The sequence below is a fragment of the Nanorana parkeri genome, unplaced genomic scaffold (genome assembly GCF_000935625.1).
Source record: "Nanorana parkeri isolate BGI_ZX_2015 unplaced genomic scaffold, ASM93562v1 scaffold4, whole genome shotgun sequence".
Classification (NCBI taxonomy): domain Eukaryota; kingdom Metazoa; phylum Chordata; class Amphibia; order Anura; family Dicroglossidae; genus Nanorana; species Nanorana parkeri.
This window is the reverse complement of record NW_017306272.1, coordinates 4016997-4033920: the sequence shown is the minus strand read 5'-3', so window position 1 is coordinate 4033920 and position 16924 is coordinate 4016997. Positions and strand designations below refer to the sequence as shown.

The 16924-nt window shown below is 45.2% G+C and overlaps 1 protein-coding gene across 2 annotated transcripts in view; it reads left to right on the top strand.

Annotated features, from left to right (window-relative positions):
- TAX1BP1 (Tax1 binding protein 1) overlaps positions 1 to 16924 on the top strand; it is an 82169-nt gene that overhangs the window by 4588 nt on the left and 60657 nt on the right. For both annotated transcript variants that reach the window (XM_018576270.1, XM_018576261.1), the window contains exon 2: positions 11983 to 12166. In XM_018576270.1, coding sequence (XP_018431772.1) covers positions 11990 to 12166 — 177 coding nt within the window. In that variant the 5' untranslated portion in view covers positions 11983 to 11989. The remainder of the gene's footprint in view (positions 1 to 11982; positions 12167 to 16924) is intronic.

Sequence of the window (16924 nt, the reverse complement as noted above, 5' to 3'; positions counted from 1 at the left end):
GAATGTCAGAATATAAGGAGATTATCCAGATAAACAGTTCTAGTTTAATATGTTGTGTCACAGTGCAGAGTTTGTGGTTTATAAAATGTCAGAAAGTTTAATGATAGATTAACTTAATATTTTTGTGTTATAAAAAAAAAGGCCCTGAGGCTGTTGCAGTATGTATGTGAAATTGCAGATGAAAACATGTTAATTTTCTCCACTGAAAAAATTACTTCAGTCATGGATCAGAACTTGAGTTAATACTCGTACAGAGCAATTAAACTGAATGGTTTAAGCTCACTGCTGTGATGGACTACAATCTCATGTTTTAGTTTACTAATTTGTACTGAGATTGTAGTCCATCACAGGAGCGAGCTTGGAGCAGTGACTACTTTACAACACACACAGGGGCCATGGGGAACAACAGTAACCACCCTCCAGAAGGAAGGACAGTGTCAGCACCAATTCAGAGATGATTTGAGGATCTATAGCTGAGTGATACACAAATAAGATACATTTGTGTTAATGCCGTAGTTAAGATACTTGAATGTATTTTAAAGATTTAACTTGTGAGTGTAGTGTCACGTGCATTATACCCTGTTTCCCCGAAAATAAGACCTACTCCGAAAATAAGACCTAGTACTTTTTTGGGGAATTGCTAAAATATAAGACCTACCCCGAAAATAAGACCTGGATGTGACCATTCCCAGGGCATAAGAGGGGAACTTGAAGAGCCGTGGGAGAGAATCAGAGGTGCCAAGAAACCAGCGCTAAAAGAAGCGAGGCGGCAGCGGAGGGAGCAGAGTCGCATAAGCCGATACCTCCTCTATAGCGCCGTCTCCTGTCACAGGCGGAGTGATACCAAATGCCCTCCGCCTGTGAGGAATCGATAGTGAAAGCGCGCTTCACTCATTCTGGTTACCAAATTGCTCATGGAAAGGTGCTGCACCCCTGATTGACCTGATCATCCTATTCTTAACTTTGCCATTTTGGATTATTTAATATGGATTTGCATTAACTTTGGATTGTTATACATTAAAAAAAAAATAAGACCTACCCCGAAAATAAGACCTAGTGTGTATTTTTTGAGCCAAAAAAAATATAAGACAGTGTCTTATTTTCGGGGAAACACGGTATGTCTACAAGAAAACCATTCTATCCATTTTTGTAAATAAAATTTTTCACTGCTGACTATCCGGCAATCAAAGTTATTTCGTGCAGTACTAAGCGTTAGTGATTCCCTCTGTAAAGGTGCCCATACACGTTACAACCATCCTAAGACCATAGTCTTGGGAGGGTTGTAAAGTAAATAAAAAAACGTACGATCTGCCCATCTTGGACAGGCAGATCGTACTTGCGATCATCGCAAGCCGGCCCCCCTGAGGGGCGGGTTTCCGATGGCTGTAATGAGGGGCGGGCTTACGATGACTGCAAGCGGGTAGTGTGCGCGTGCGCACACCGGCCCCTTCGGCAGTTGTCAAACATGTAGGCCACTAACTCGCAGAGAATCGTACGATTCCCGGCGGGTTTTCTAGCATGCTGGTTCGACAGAAGACGTGCGACCGTACAGTAGAAACGGTCGCACGATTATCCTACGATTGCGGGATTTCCCGAGATTCTCGTACGAGAATCGTGCAGTGTATGGGCCCCTTAACACAGACACACACAAGCCCCCGCCATGCAGATCTTGGTCAGTTGCCTAATACCAGGCAGAGAGCAGCACCATTACAAAACACAAAAATTCCCCAGCCCCAACCTGCCAGCCAGCCTGCAACCAAACAAGTAGCCCTGTCAACAGTATGCGTTAAAATCAGAGGTTTTAGTTGCACAAACTTTTGGCCAAAAATATGTAGAAGCCACACTGCCGCGCCAAGGCACCTCTGCAAAGTGTGGTCCTAACTCTATGTATCTGAGTCTCCAAGTGTGAGCATATTAATGAAGTCGATAGATTGCATGCAGGTGTACCTGGAGGTAGCCTACTCCTCCTACTAAGGTGCAGGGACGCACTGGGGGCCCAGCAATCAAAAATGCACGCTGGGACCCCAGTGCATCCCCCAAACCAAAAATAGTCAAACTAGAAAAAAATGGTACATGCATGAATCTATAACCAGCCTTTATAGCAGGGAGCACAATGGGAAGGCTTACAACAATACAAAACACAAAAATTCCCCAGCCCCAACCTGCCAGCCAGCCTGCAGCACCATGTCTGCTCATGTGTGGAATCTGGCGTCACACTTGGGATGTGTGACGTGGACATCCCAGGATGCAGTGGGGAAGGGGGTCTGGTCCAGTGCGATCTGCCATAAATGCTGCATGCACTATTTTCTGCAGATCGCACTGGATTGGAACACAGGCACTAATGTGCCACGCGTTCGGGTGCCGGCGATTGCACCGCAGGTGGGGGGCATGGCTGCGGTACCATTGAGTTCAATGCACCGCCACACCCCCTCCCGTCCCACAACAAAGTGAGCCGTTCCAGAGGCCGAACACACTGGAACACACTCTTGATGGTGTGACGGGGCCCTAACAGCGCGTTGATTAACAAATCTCGCTGTTTGCGTTGTATTCTGACAGGTGCCACCGCTATCTGTCAGAATACTCGACCAGAGCAGGCAGCTCATTGGCTGACGGCTCTGATCGATTCAAGATTTTCCACCCGGCTCCTTCGATCAGCTGATCGAGGGATGCCGATCAAAAGGGAGCCGACAGCGGCACACACTGTGCAAATTTGAAGAGTGTATGGGCACCTTAAGACCCTGTTCACATAATTGTTTTGCAGGATCACATGAGATCTTGTAACCCGCGGTACTACACTATTTGTAACGGTGCCATGCAGTGCCCCGGATTCCGAGCGGCGCCCCAACACAGCTTGCCAGTGCCGATGTGGTGCACTGCAATACAATGCATGTTGTGCTGTGTTGCCAAAAAAGTGCATGTTTGATTTTCGCTGTGTTAATGCACAATGTTTAAGTGCGTGCGTTACTGCACCGCACCCCAGCGGTTAGATGTGACCTTAGTCTTAAAGAATGGAGAACCACATTTCTTTTTCTATCTAGCTGTAGTTCGGGGGAGGGGTCTGATCACCTCACTACTGGTGTTGTTGCTGTTTGTGTAGCAGCAGTGACCCACATGTGTATTATTACATCCCATTATAGAGAGGTCTCATAGCGTCTTCTCCTCATCCCACCGTAATACAATAATCCGGGGGTAGGCAACCTCAGCACTCCAGCCGTGGTGATTCTAGCTGTGATGTAACTGCAGCCAAAGGCATGGCTCTCTGAGCCATTATGGGAGTTGTAGTTTCACCCCAGCTAGAGTGCCGACGTTGCCTGTGACCATGCTGTCACTGACAGCTCCTGATCACATGGCGATAAGCGGGACAGGCTCCAGATCAGGTGATTGGAAGCCCAGGAAAGTGTATTTCCACCTTTACATTCAGATTTGAGAAACCCCCCACTATGTTAGGTGTCCCCAATCACACAGCAGGTCCAGAAATATTTTCTTACCTTTCTAGTTGATACTTTGGAGCAGGATTATACATAGGATTCCATGGGCAGCTTCTACTGCTTTGAAAATGTAACAATGTGGACGTAAGGGACAGTTTAGAGCAGGAGTAGGCAAACTCCATCCCTCCAGCTGTGGTGAAACTACAACTGCCATCATGTATATGCTTCTGGGAGATGTGCCTGTGGCCGTTAGTCTTGCAATGCCTCAGGGGATTAGTAGTTGCATTATAGCTGCAGGGAAGGATTTTGTCTACCCCTGGGCTACAGGGACAAGGCTGAGAGACCGCATTAACGTGCAGTGTACCACCCAACACTTTGGGGTACATTTATAAAAGTTCAGTCAAGCGGATGACATTTGCACAGCACAAGGGCACCTTGATGGCGCTAACAAGTGTAGGGATTTCCTATACTGGCCAGCCCCATCTAGGGGTGCTAGTTCCTTGCAAACGACATAGCCATATGGGAACATTTATCTTGAATTCTTTGTTATGACAGTCCTGCACATCTAGCTAACAACTGATAATGAGGATCTGCCAGCACAGTGCAGACGGGGTTAATTATGGTAAACCTAGCTCCCCAGCCCCCTCCTTACCTTTACATAAAAGGGGACGCTACGCAGGACTTTTCAGAAAAGAGCCAGTAACTATATGAGCAGCATATTTAACCATTATTTAAAGTTCTGCCATGTAAATGGAAACATGTAACAAATCTAAAGCAGGTGTTATCCCAATTTGGCTTCACAAGAGGAAATACAATTTAAGAAAGCATTAGAACCCCTGGCAGTTTTTTACTGGTCTCAGGAGCTGCATTAGGGAGATTTCCTCTAACTTCCTGACCTGCTGACAAAGTGAGGAGAACTCTTTAACGGCATCACCAACAGAGGTTCATATGCTTCTCTTGAGTAGAATAGGGGACAGCTAGAACTTCTTTTTGTGTCTCTACTAGGACCTGTGTTTGGCTTTTGTTTGCTACAAGTCTATATGAATGCAAAACTCACTCGAAGGAGGTCAGCTGCACCTGGTAATGAATTCCGAAGGACCTCAGAAGCTTCTTAAACTGATGTCATATTTATACCATACACAAGCCCAAAGCTTGTTTTAACCCTTCTCCAGGAGGGCAGAGTCATTGCACAGTGCCACGGTGGGAGATCTGTTGTCCTTAAGGGAGCTGTGCACCAGTCAGCATTTGACCACAACGGACCGCGCACTTGAAAGGCTATTAGAAAGTTACTAGCGCTTCAAGGTTTTCTGTAGGCCAAGGTAACTATGTTGACTTGAAGAAAGGAGTTTATGAGGCCCATGGAAAGTTGGCATTGACCTCGTGCCATTGCGCTTCCACAATTTAAAATGGTGTAAAGAATGGCTTGGAGTGCTGGTGACTTTCTACGATGTAATTCCAACTCCCTCCGGGCTGCTAGACCAGTCAGTTGGCGGCTTCTTCCCCCCTTCACTCTGGTGGCCTAAGGACTGCTGACATTGAGTACGGTGTTGGCTCCATAGCCCTGCATTGTATGTGATGGTGCTGAGGGAGTAAGGTCTGGTTTCTTTTCAAGAAGTTGCTAGTAGTTGGTACTAGCATACAGAAAGGATTCAGTTTCCATTGCTTGTTTTGCACATGGTAAAATAGAGGCACTTGACAATACATTACTTCTCACATCTCCGAACCTTGAGCACAACTTCCATGCACAGCTCTGCAAAGGATATAATAATACCATCTATCACTAGAAACTGCTGACATGTTATAATAAACTGCCAACGACCGATCCACCCAGTGTTACAAAAGACTATGTTAATACTGCTAGGGGCCTCCAACACTTTACTGAAGGCTGCTGTTGACTGTGGACATGTGGCTGAGTGCTGATAGTGTTGGCTGAGGCCTTGGCGGAGGCTGCTAGGGTGCATTGGCTCATGGGCGGAGGCTGCTAGGGTGCATTGGCTCATGGGCGGAGGCTGCTAGGGTACTTTGGCTCTTTGGGGGAGGCTGCTAGAGTGAGTTGACTCCTTGGGGGAGGCTGCCAGGGTGCGGTGGCTCCTTGCCGGAGGTGCGGTGGCTCCTTGCCGGAATCTGCTAGGTGGGTGGCTCCTTGCCGTAGGCTTCTGCCAGGTTATTAGAGACTGTCATTAAACATGAGTAGTCATTGCTGGAGAACGCTGGAGATTTCTAAGGCATTGCTGGTGACTGCTGCCAGGTTATCGGAGAATGTCATTGACCACACCAGCTTTATGAAAGGCTGCTTGTATGTTAAGGCCCGGTTCACATCTAGGCGTTTTATCTCGCAAAACACAAAAACCCATACAAGTCAATGGCGACAGTTCACACCTAAGCGTTGCGTTGTGCATGAGATATCGCCTGTCACGCAAAAAGATGCCGGAGCTATTTACAGGCGGATGTTGCACGGTTTTGGTCCCATAAACATATTTTATGCATTGTAACCACGCGAAAACAGCTCAATAACCGCAATCACCTAGGTGTGAACCAGACCTAAGAGGCAGCTAGTGATGGACACATTGGTAGTAAAGGCCACTGGTGTGCTATACTCTATATATGTGGCTAGATACTACTGACGACATGTTTCTGGAAACTGTTACACACCGCTGACATTCTGCTAGATATCATTTGGAAATACAAGGAAGAATCTTAAAGGAGAACTATGGGGTCAGGGCTTTTCCCCATAGTTCTCCTTAGGGTAACTGGAGGACACAAACTAGCGCCCTCCCGTCACCCTAGGCTCAGTATACCGCGAGCTACAGCTAGTGGTATACTGAGACGCTGAAGCGGATCCCGACAATGATGTCTGCATCCGCCCAGCTGCGTGAGTGACAGCTGGCTCTGCCTATCTAGAGGCAGAGCCAGCTGTACCCGCCCCCTCCCCCGTCCGTTCCGCCAGTCAGCGCTGGCAGATCGGAGCGGGGAGAGGGGAATCCAGCCCCTCCCCCTGTCACGGCAGAGAGCCGTGACAGGATCGAGAGGTGAGCGAACCCGGTATGTGTTCGCTCACCTCCCGATCTACTGAGCCAACCTGTGACAGTTTCATTGTCACAGGTCGGCTAGAACTATGGGGCTGAGTGCAAAGCACTCACCTCATAGTTCTCCTTTAAATGACAGGAAAGTGATAGTACGTATTGAGGCAGACGACTGGCAGAGGAATCAGAAATGCCCATAGACACCTTCTGCTGGAATACTGATTGAGTAAAAGAAACCGAAACACAAGCAGTAACCTTTGGGAATGTATACTCATCATGTACAAATATCAGCTGACTGTGTACTCTCTGACTCTGTGACCCGTTCAGTGAAGAATTCCCAAGTTTATGGTATTTAAAAGATTATTAACAATCCTGTTTGACAGGTGGCTGATATCATCTTAGGCACCGGTCAACCACCAGCTTATAATACAAATGACTTCTAAATCCTGTTCTGTGAAGACACGACTTTAAATAACAAGGCTGCACAGCACAATGGTCTTTTCTATAACCGTTAGCACTAAGATATCCACATTGCTGAACTAGAATTGCTTGTGTGCATTTCAGTTGCAGTGAGAAAGTGTTTTGAGTGAAATGGTTGAGATTGTTAGTGGAAGGTGACTTCCAGGTGGTGTAGACTGTTGTTTTGAGCAGTGTTTGCGTTGCGTTGTGTTGCATTGCATCTTTCTAGATGTAGCTTGTCCTATTCGGGGCCCGTTTACACATGATGCATTGGGCTATGCTGGGCATGCTTACCCAAAACATTACCATACCAATGCAGAGACCGTGCAATTTGCAATGTGCTCTATATCACGCTGCAGTGATGTACGCTGAAATAAAATGTGACATGCAGTACATTTTTTTTCTGTGTGGCAACGCACCACACTTCATCACATAGAATGAAATATCACTTTGTGACATTTACTTGCAGTTGAGAAAAAAGGTGAACAGTAATGAGTGCATTGCATTGCTTCCTTTACTAGTGGCTCCACGGTAATGCGGCTGCTGGTGTTCAGGGGCCCCAAGTTGCATCCTGCCTGTTTCTTTCTTGTATGATATTTACTGAAAACTTTTAAATGCATGACCAGTACAAAGCCCATGCTGGCCAAAGCAACAAGTTCACTCTAATGTTACTCCCTAGCAGCACATACCGTATTTTGCACTCCATAAGGTGCACCGGTCCATAGGACGCAGGGAGGTTCGCTCCATAAGAAGCACACACATTTTCCCCCACCTTTTGTTTGGGGGGGGGGGAGTGCGTCTTATGGAGCGAAAAATACGTTACTTGCCTTGGTTTCCTTTCATTGCATACAGGAAGCCCGTTCATTTAAATTGGGCTGGAACTGCACCCGAGTGGACAATAACCCACATCTGTACGCATATTTTTGTGCCCATTACAGTCCTGGCCAAAAGTTTTGAGAATGACACAAATATACATTTTCACAAAGTCTGTTGCTTCAGGGTTTTAGGATCTTCTTGTCTAACAATTACATGAAGTTTATGCAAAGAGTCAATATTTGCAGTGTTGACCCTTCTTATTCTAGACCTCTGCAATTCGCCCCGGCATGCTGTCAGTCAACTTCAAGGCCACATCCTGACTGATGGCAGCCAATTCTTGCATAATCAATGCTTGGAGTTTGTCAGAATTTGTGGGGGGGGGTTTTTGTTCACCTGCCTCTTGAGGATTGACCACAAGTTCTCAATGGCATTATGGTTTCCTCAATGGCATTATGGTTTTGTTCCCCAAGCCACTTAGTTATCACTTTTGCCTTGTGGCAAAAGTGACTCCATCATGCAGGAAGCCATGACTCCATCATGCAGGAAAAGGCATTGCTCGTCACCACTCTGTTCTTGAATGGTTGGGAGAAGTTGATCCTGGAGGATGTTTTTGTTCCATTCTTTATTCATGGCTGTGTTCTTAGGCAAAATTGTGAGTGAGCCCACTCCCTTGGCCCCACACATGAAAGGTCTCAGGATGCTTTACTGTTGGCATGACACAGGAGTGATGGTAGCGCTCGTATTTTCTTCTCAGACAAAGTATTTTCCCGGATGCCCCTAACAATCGGAAAGGAAATTCATCAGAGAAAATGACTTTACCCCAGTCCTCAGCAGTCCAATCCCTGTACCTTGTGCAGAATATCAGTCTGTCCCTGATGTTTTTCTTGGAGAGAAGTGGCTTCTTTGCTGCCCTTCATGACACCAGGCAATCCTCACTGTGCGTGCAGATACACTCACACCTGCCTGCTGCCATTCCTGAGCAAGCTCTGCTCTGGTGGTGCCCCAATCCCGCAGCTGAATCAACTTTAAGAGATGGTGCTGACGCTTGCTGGACTTTCTTGGGTGACCTGAAACCTTCTTCACAACAATTGAACCTCTCTGCTTGGCAAGGGGGGCGCCAGGCAGCCAACACAGCCCTGGCTCGGCAGGGAGAAGAGGAGTGGCACTGGCTCCAGCTTCTCCTCGGATCCCTGCTGCTCTCCCCCACCTGTATGGGCAGAGGACTCTGTGTCCTCAATCTCTTTTTCTATTTCAAAAGGGAAATGTCAGAGGTCTGTTTAGACCCCTAATATTTCCACCTAATCCCCCCCCCTCCCGCCAACAGTAAAAAAAATATAATACAAAATAAATTCACACACACACACGAAACTAAAATGTTTTCTTGTTCTAGTTTTGTCAAACGGATTTGTCCTCCAGCCCATTCTGCGCATGTGCTCCGCTATCCTAGAGGTTAGGGGGCACAATTTTCTTTCTGTTCTTGCCTTGGGTGCAAAAGCTAGAGCGCTCATACAGCCAACGTTTTGGGGCCATGCAGGGTCCCTTCTTCTGGACGACATAGTGGCCTGGCACTATTATTTTCCTTATTATTATACAGGAATTTTATTGCGACAAAGGTTTGCGCATCGCTTTACAATGTAAACTGCCATCGTTCAGGGAGTTCAATATTGTGTTCACGCCAGAATTCTGTCGCCACAGCCTAAAGGTGGCCATACACTTTACAACCATCGCAAGACCTTAGTCTTGCGATGGTTGTAAAGTACTTAAAAAAACGTACGATCTGCCCATCTTGGACAGGCAGATCGTACTTGCGATCATCGCAAGCCCGCCCCCTTGATGGGCGGGCTTGCGATGACTGCAATGAGGGGCGGGCTTGCAAGGACGGCAAACGGTCAGCGTGCGCACACTGGCCCGTTCGTCAGTTGTCGAACCAGCAGGCCACTCACTCGCCGAGAATCGTACCATTCCCGGCGGGTTTTCCAGCCTGCTTGTTCGATGGAAGACGTGCGACCGTACAGTAGAAACGGTCGCACGCCTTCCATACACTGTACGATTCTCGTACGATCGCGGGATTTCCCGCGATTCTCATACGAGAATCGTACAGTGTATGGGCACCATAAGAAATGTCTGCACCAAATTCTAGCAATGCTGTGCCATTTTCCAGATCTACGGACTCTTGTGCCAAATTCAAGTAGTTCTTATTTACACCATGTCATCCTAAATGAGGATCCAACTGAAATCTGTCTCAGACACATATTGACACATCTATGTACGTTATCAGTGTGCATATATCAGTCCCAAAGTTTGTCTCACAAGTCAGTGTGCGTTTCATAGGTTTGCTCCAATTTCATGAAATTCATTCTTTATAAATTGCCCTGATCGTCTTCTGACTCTGTTGGATGTGAGCTGCATCTGTAATGACAGTTCGCTGAGCTGAGCGTGTTTACAGTTTTATGATGTTCCGCATCAAGAATAAAAAACATTCAACCCGTCATTATTTTGAACAGTTTGGGATTGTTCGGGAGGTTACTGCATATTTTTATGGTAGCCATAATTTATTTTTTCTTGTTACACTGATGGGCCACTTTATGAGCTTTAATTTACTTTGGAAGTGAGCATTTTGAAGACTGGAGTTTCCCTGGAGTTTTCCCCCCTGGTCTGGAAAAAAATGTAGGGGGAAACATAGGGCAATGTTCCACAGGGCATGTAAAGTGTCAAAAAAAAACCCCTGTCCAAAATTCTCATGGCAGCCAGTCAGGGTTGATTCTTTCTAGTGTAGGTTTAAAGACAGTTCATCCTTAAAACCAATTCTAATCAAAAACGATATGGTCTTCAGTCGAAACTAAAGCCCAACTCCAGTGAAAGACCTACTATACCTGTCTCCTGGCCCCTCTAACCTATCCTGGCAGACATTTCCTTCCTCCCTCCCATCCTGGTCCTTCGCTGACACCATTTCTGCCTGTGGGGACTGGAAATCCAGCACCACACAGTAATCTTTGCTGGCCCATTCCTCTTAACCCCCCTTGGGTCAACATTGGTAGTCCTCTGGACCCTGAAGGGACCCCTCTGATGGACAGCCAATGGGAATTGTCCACATCATGCAGGCAGTGATGTGGACACCCAGAGGAAGGTATCCAGCACGTGACTGCAGCTTAGTGAAGAAGGGGACTTGGAAAGTTTTTTTTTGGTCATCCTCCAGGACAGCTTATGTGAGAGACAGAGCCCCGTCTCGTACAGGAAACACAAGAATGAGAGATTATAAAGCTCATGTCCTCGGTTCTAGTATTTCCTGTCGTCTGTCAACACACTAAGCGCTTCTCTTGGGTTGCTGTTTTACTTCCATTTGGAGTTCTCCTGCCGGCAGGGATCTCCCCCCTCAAAGCCCTAGAGATATCTGCCCCTTTGCAAGCCTCGCTCTCTTTTTTTTTTTTTTTCCCTTGCAAAATTCCTTGGCTGAGGGGATACCTTTCAGGGGGGTGTTGGCCATGGGGTGTTCACGTTACACCTCATTCCCTTTTTTATTTTAACCCCCCTTCCCAGTAGCTCACTGTTGTGCAGCAGGTGGTCAGTTGAAGCATTCAGGCTTCTTCCCTCTCAATCACTGGTGGCGTCTCTCTTCTCCTGCCCTCCCTTTGTGTGTTTGGATTGGAGAGGGTATGGGAGGGTTATGCCCCAGGCTGAGCCTCCAGCACCATGGTCTTCATTGTTCCTCTCTCATGTCCTATCTTCTTTGCGGTCACCTGTAGCCCAACAGTCAGTAAAATGGAGGTGGGAGGGATGGTTTTTATTTTATCCTGGAGTTAGAGCAAGCCCTTCTGAGGCCGAAGATAGAGCCACTATGTCCCAAGTATGTGGACATTTCAGGGCTGGAATTTGGCAGAGTGTTAGAGCATGTGCAATGTGCCGCATACAGATACTTCTAATGGATAAGTGCTCTTCAAAACCAAGTACACTCCTCCCTATTAAGCTGACCGTACTGATCCTACCCGGCTCCTGCATAAATCAATACTTGCTGAGTTCTGATGGGCCTGGCCCATGTTGTTTGTTTACCTATGACTTTTGTGGTACACATCTACTTAGTTTTCTGCATTTTAGATATGTTTAGGCATATGCTGTCTGTTGTGTGTTGGTGAGGTTATTTATGCCTTCTTTTGTGTTTTTAATCTCTCAATAATATATTTTACTTCGACAGTGCAAAACTGTGTAATGTAGCCTTCAAGTGAACTGTGAGTCTAAAATACTGTACTCCCATTTTTCAGGTTAAGCATGTCGGCTTTGCAAGACCATCCATCTCCAAACAGCTCTTTGCAGACATCCAACTTTGCACATGTGATCTTTCAGAATGTGGCCAAGAGCTACCTTCCAAGTGCTCCTCTGGAATGCCACTACACCCTGACCCAATATATACATCCAAATCCGAAAGACTGGGTTGGCATTTTTAAGGTATGGATGCACATTTCATTTTTTAAATGATAAATATGTATATTGTATTGTGGCTTAAATGGATAAGGAACCAACAATGTGTTGTCGATCACATACGAACCTGTATTTAAGTTAACTAATTTGGCAGGATGTACATATGTGAAAGAAAGTCTTGAGGTTCCTACTAAAGATCTTTTAGATCTTTTCCCAATCTGGCTTTTTAATTCTTACTGGATTCTGCCTGACATCCTGGAAACGAGGGATTTCAAAGCGAATTGGGATGGCTGAGATCTCCATTCCTAGGTCCATGTTTGGGTAGTGACCATTACTTGTAGACTTCACAGCTGTGCACAGCCCTTATGGTGAGGGTGCTGGCTAGGGTTCAGGGCTTCAGTTGGGAGAAAGGAAAGGCCGCTGTCCCGGAGTTAGGACTACACCACCCAGAAGTCAGAGTGAAGCGTGTAAAAACGCCTGCTTCCTGAAGCCCCTCTGGCTGAGAGTCCTGGGTGATCCTAATCCCAAATTCCACCTGGTTTAGAATGTAAGAAATACAAAAGGTTACACAGGTTTAAAAATCGTTATAGCCTTGTACAAAGAAAACCTGTGCTGTGGTAAAGTAAGTGGCCTGACAATGCTGACCTCCCTTTTGCAAGTGCTAGTTAGGTTTTCTCTGCCCCCGATACTTTCTAAAGGCATCAATGAAGAGAAAGCATGGTGCCAGTGAAGACAACATTTCTGATGCACATGCTGCCACAACGTACAAGCCTGTCCACAGGTAGTGTGAACAGTCCCTAAAAAACAACAACAATGCTCCGTATGAATTGTCCATCCCTGAGTTGTTGTCAAGTTACTGATGCATGCTGACGCTGCTAATTTTGGTCTGGACATCTAGACTTCAATGAATGTTTATTAATGAAAGCTTCAAAAAAGGAAGTGCAAAAAAGAAATCTGATGTGCAAAATATAGGAATTCTTGGAAACTGGGTTTTGGTTTGCTACAGTCGTATCATTGATTCGTGGATTTCAATTTTTTTATGCTTTTTTTTCCCCCCTCTGTGGTCTACTGTGCTTCTCATTTTTCACAATAGATTTTTAATATCAGCTCTAAGAACATGATATTTAAGGTTCTGGTTCTAAAATTATTTTGGTACCTTTTTTAATAGTGAATATTGTAGGAAAACGTTGATTTCTATCTCCTCTCTTGATCTTAGGCCTAGATATTGTCGTTACGATAACTGTACCTTTCCACATGTATATATTCATCACTGGTAACCCTGAATTTTGTGTAAATGATTTTCAAAACAACCTTTTTTTTTATATAACATTTTTGCTTTGGCCTGCTTTATGTATAATTTAAAATTAATTCTGTAGAGCCTAATTTTCACGTTTTTGGTAAGCCTTAAGGTACAGTAGTTTTAAATTCAAAAACAGTATTTTTATTAAAGTGGACCTTTACACTCAAAAGTCAAATTCTACCAATGCATTCCTCTATGTATAATGCTTAATAATAACATAGACATGTCGGGTGTAAAATGCTGTGATTATGAAATACTTACACTTGCAGAGCATTCACTTCCTGCTTTTAAAGTGGAAATGACTTCAGTTTGCCAATGCAATGCACACTGGGATTGCCTTGTCATCAGCAGAACATTGCCGGGAAATCTCATCTGTAATCTCACGAGATCTCAGGGAAAGGCATTTTCCTCCCCTGAGATGATGTGCGTAGTCACATGCGATAAATCCAGGAAGTAAAAGGAGAGCTAGCCATCTGCCCTTAATAAACATGGCCACTGTCAGAAGCCTGGGAGATAAAAGAGAAATAAGATATACAAAGCCGGCAATTATCTAGAAGTATGTGTTTTGTAGGTTGTCATTAATAATCATTTCTAAAGGTGTGTTTGTTATTATTTCAAAGATAGGAGTAAAGGTCCACTTTAAGTAAATTTTACGGTTTCACTACCGGATACTTTTTTCAAACACATGTTTAAAGCCCAACTCTGGACTTCTGTTAAATTCACCCTTGCACAGGGTGCCCCCCCATACTGCATGGGATAGATGTTCGTTTGGCTAGTAGGGAAGGAGTAAGTACAAATCCCTTGTTTCCTGCTCCCCCTGCAGCTCCAATACTGCATAAGTAAATGTAACTAGAGCCTGAAATGGCATGCTTTTATTCATTCCTTATTTTTTACACATTATTTTCAGACTATACATTGGTTTTAATTCACCACTATCATGCCTTAGCTAATCTTTTCAAAATTGTTAATCCCTCATATACAAGGGATGGTTGACAATCTGGCTTCTCTCGGGGAAACTGTAAGTGTAGTAAGGAAGTAATTCTAAACCAACAGGAATGCAGCGGCACATATTATATTTGTTTTACAGCTCCAATATAAGGACAGGAGAAATGTTGAAAACATACATATTGTTCACCATGCAGTGTAGAGTGTCTTGTAGTTTTTGTTTTTGTACTTTTACCACATTAAACCTTAAGAGGTTTGGGGAACTGTAGCCCGCGGTTCTCTGCACAGGATTTCCCATGCCAGAGCGGCAACTTAGTTTATTGTGATTCTTTCTTCACTGGTACCGATGGAGTTATTTAGCAGTTGCTGCCAAAGAAAGGAGGTATGTGTTCGTTTAGCTAGGAGATGGCCCGGGGGGAATAATAAATTACAGGAAGAAAGGCTACTGTTAGCTTTTACTGTAAGGCAAATGAGTTGCATGGCTGGAAATATGTTGTAATTAGTACTACACAGCTCTCCGTGTCTTTTTGTGCTCAATATTAATTAAGACAGTTCAGACCTGGAATAAATCAATCCCAGGTCTGCAGGTCCTGTCTTTGTACCTACAGATTTTCTCTTCAGGTATGCCAAAGTTTTTGGGTGGAGATGGAGAACTGAATCAAACCAGCATGGTCTTCTTGTTCAAAAAGTCTACTGTCCCACAGAGCTACCCTGATTACCCAGAAAGACATGTCGTGATCATGATTTTTCTTTTCAGCCAGATGAGTTGTGAAATATTTTAGTAATTAAGTTAAAGTCCACCTTTTACAAATAAAATAATTTCCTCACATTTATAAAAGAAAAAAATTACAAAATACAATAAAAATACAACCATGACCAGTTGATTGTGGGTGCGATGCTCTGGCTCCTGCAGATCCTTCCTCCCAGCATCTGTCCATACTGAGGTAAAGACCTTTTTTTGCTAATGGACTTGCATTCTTTGGAGACCCACAAGTCCCTTGTAGTTGTCAATCCCTGTGAATTGATGATGCAGCTGTGTGGCCACTTAACTATGGGTGTAACATGAAACATGGTTTGAAATATGAACTTTGCCTTTAACTTTTTATGTTTTAGTAAAGATGTAGATCTTGAAGGTGGGGATGCACCAAATTTTCAGCCACCGAAACATTTCGGCCGTAAATGGCACTTTTGGCAAAATGCCGAAAGTGCCATGACGTCTGAAAATGCTGCCAAAAATTCAGTGTATCCCTAGGTTTTCTCCTTCCCGCTGGGCGCCAGTCTATGTACCTTCTGATGCAGAGCTGGTGCCTAGTGAGGAGGAGAGAAGCTTTCAGGATGCCGAGTGGTGCGGGCAGCGATCGCAGGAGGCCAAGCTCTCCTCCCGGCTCAGCCTCCTGTGTCAGGATGGAGAGCGGTGAAGGGTGGTGACAGCTGTGATCCGTCGGTGGGGCAGGAGAGCTCCACCTCTTGTGACAGATCACAGTGCTCCCCTCCACCCACCGCTCTCCATCCTGACACAGGAGGTGGTGCCCAGAGGTGTGGGAGGTGAGCTCCGCCTCCTCTGTCAGTATGTAGAGCGGTGACTAGAGGAGAACGCTGTGATCTGTCACAGGAGGTGGTGCTCTCCTCCCCCCACCACCCTCCCCCCATCCTGTGACAGCCGATTTCAGGATGGAGAGCAAGTATACAAACACGATCAGCTGATCTGTGAGTGTTTGTAAATAACTAGACCTAGTGTGCTTACTATGCACCAGTTATGAATGGGAAGTGATCTATATCGCTTCCTATTCATTCATGATTGTGGACATAGTAAGCACACTATCTCCACAATGTATGAATGAACGGGAACATTCAGTATAGCACATTCCTGTTCATTTATAACGGGACGCTCTGTGTCCTCAATCTATTTTTCTATTCTAAAAGGGAAATATCAGGGGTCTGTTTAGACTACTAATATTTCCCCGAAGCCCCTAGAAGTAAAGTAAGAAAAAGATAAAAATAAAATAGTTGAAAAATAATTACATTTTTTTATTAAAAGATTGGAAATAAACTCATTTTCGCTTTCGGCCTGAAATTTCTTTGCGGTTTCGGTCTCAAAATTCCTTTTTACTGCATCCCTATTTACAGGACAACTGTACCGTTGGTACAAGTGGTCCTTTAGGGCATTCTCCCATCTCCCACTGAATGGTGCCCACCAGGAGAAGTACTTGCCTACGTCCTCAATCCAGTGATTTTCACTGTGTGGTCCTGCCCAGCCGGACAGCCTTACTTCAGAGGGTGACTGTGCAAGGTCTTCTTCATCCGGCTGTTGCATGCTGTGGCCTTATTTATTTCTATGGGGGGTGGTGGCCTCTAGTGGTTCTAGAACTCTTACCACAGGAATAAATGGGGCTGCGGTGTGCATGTGCTGGATGAAGAGAACCAGGCGGGATTTGAAGATAGCTGGTTAAAGAACAAAGGTAAGTATTGCTGTAGATGGGTGTCTACTAACGGGAGAGGGGGGTTTGTATTAAAGGACAACTTGTACCAGCGTATACATT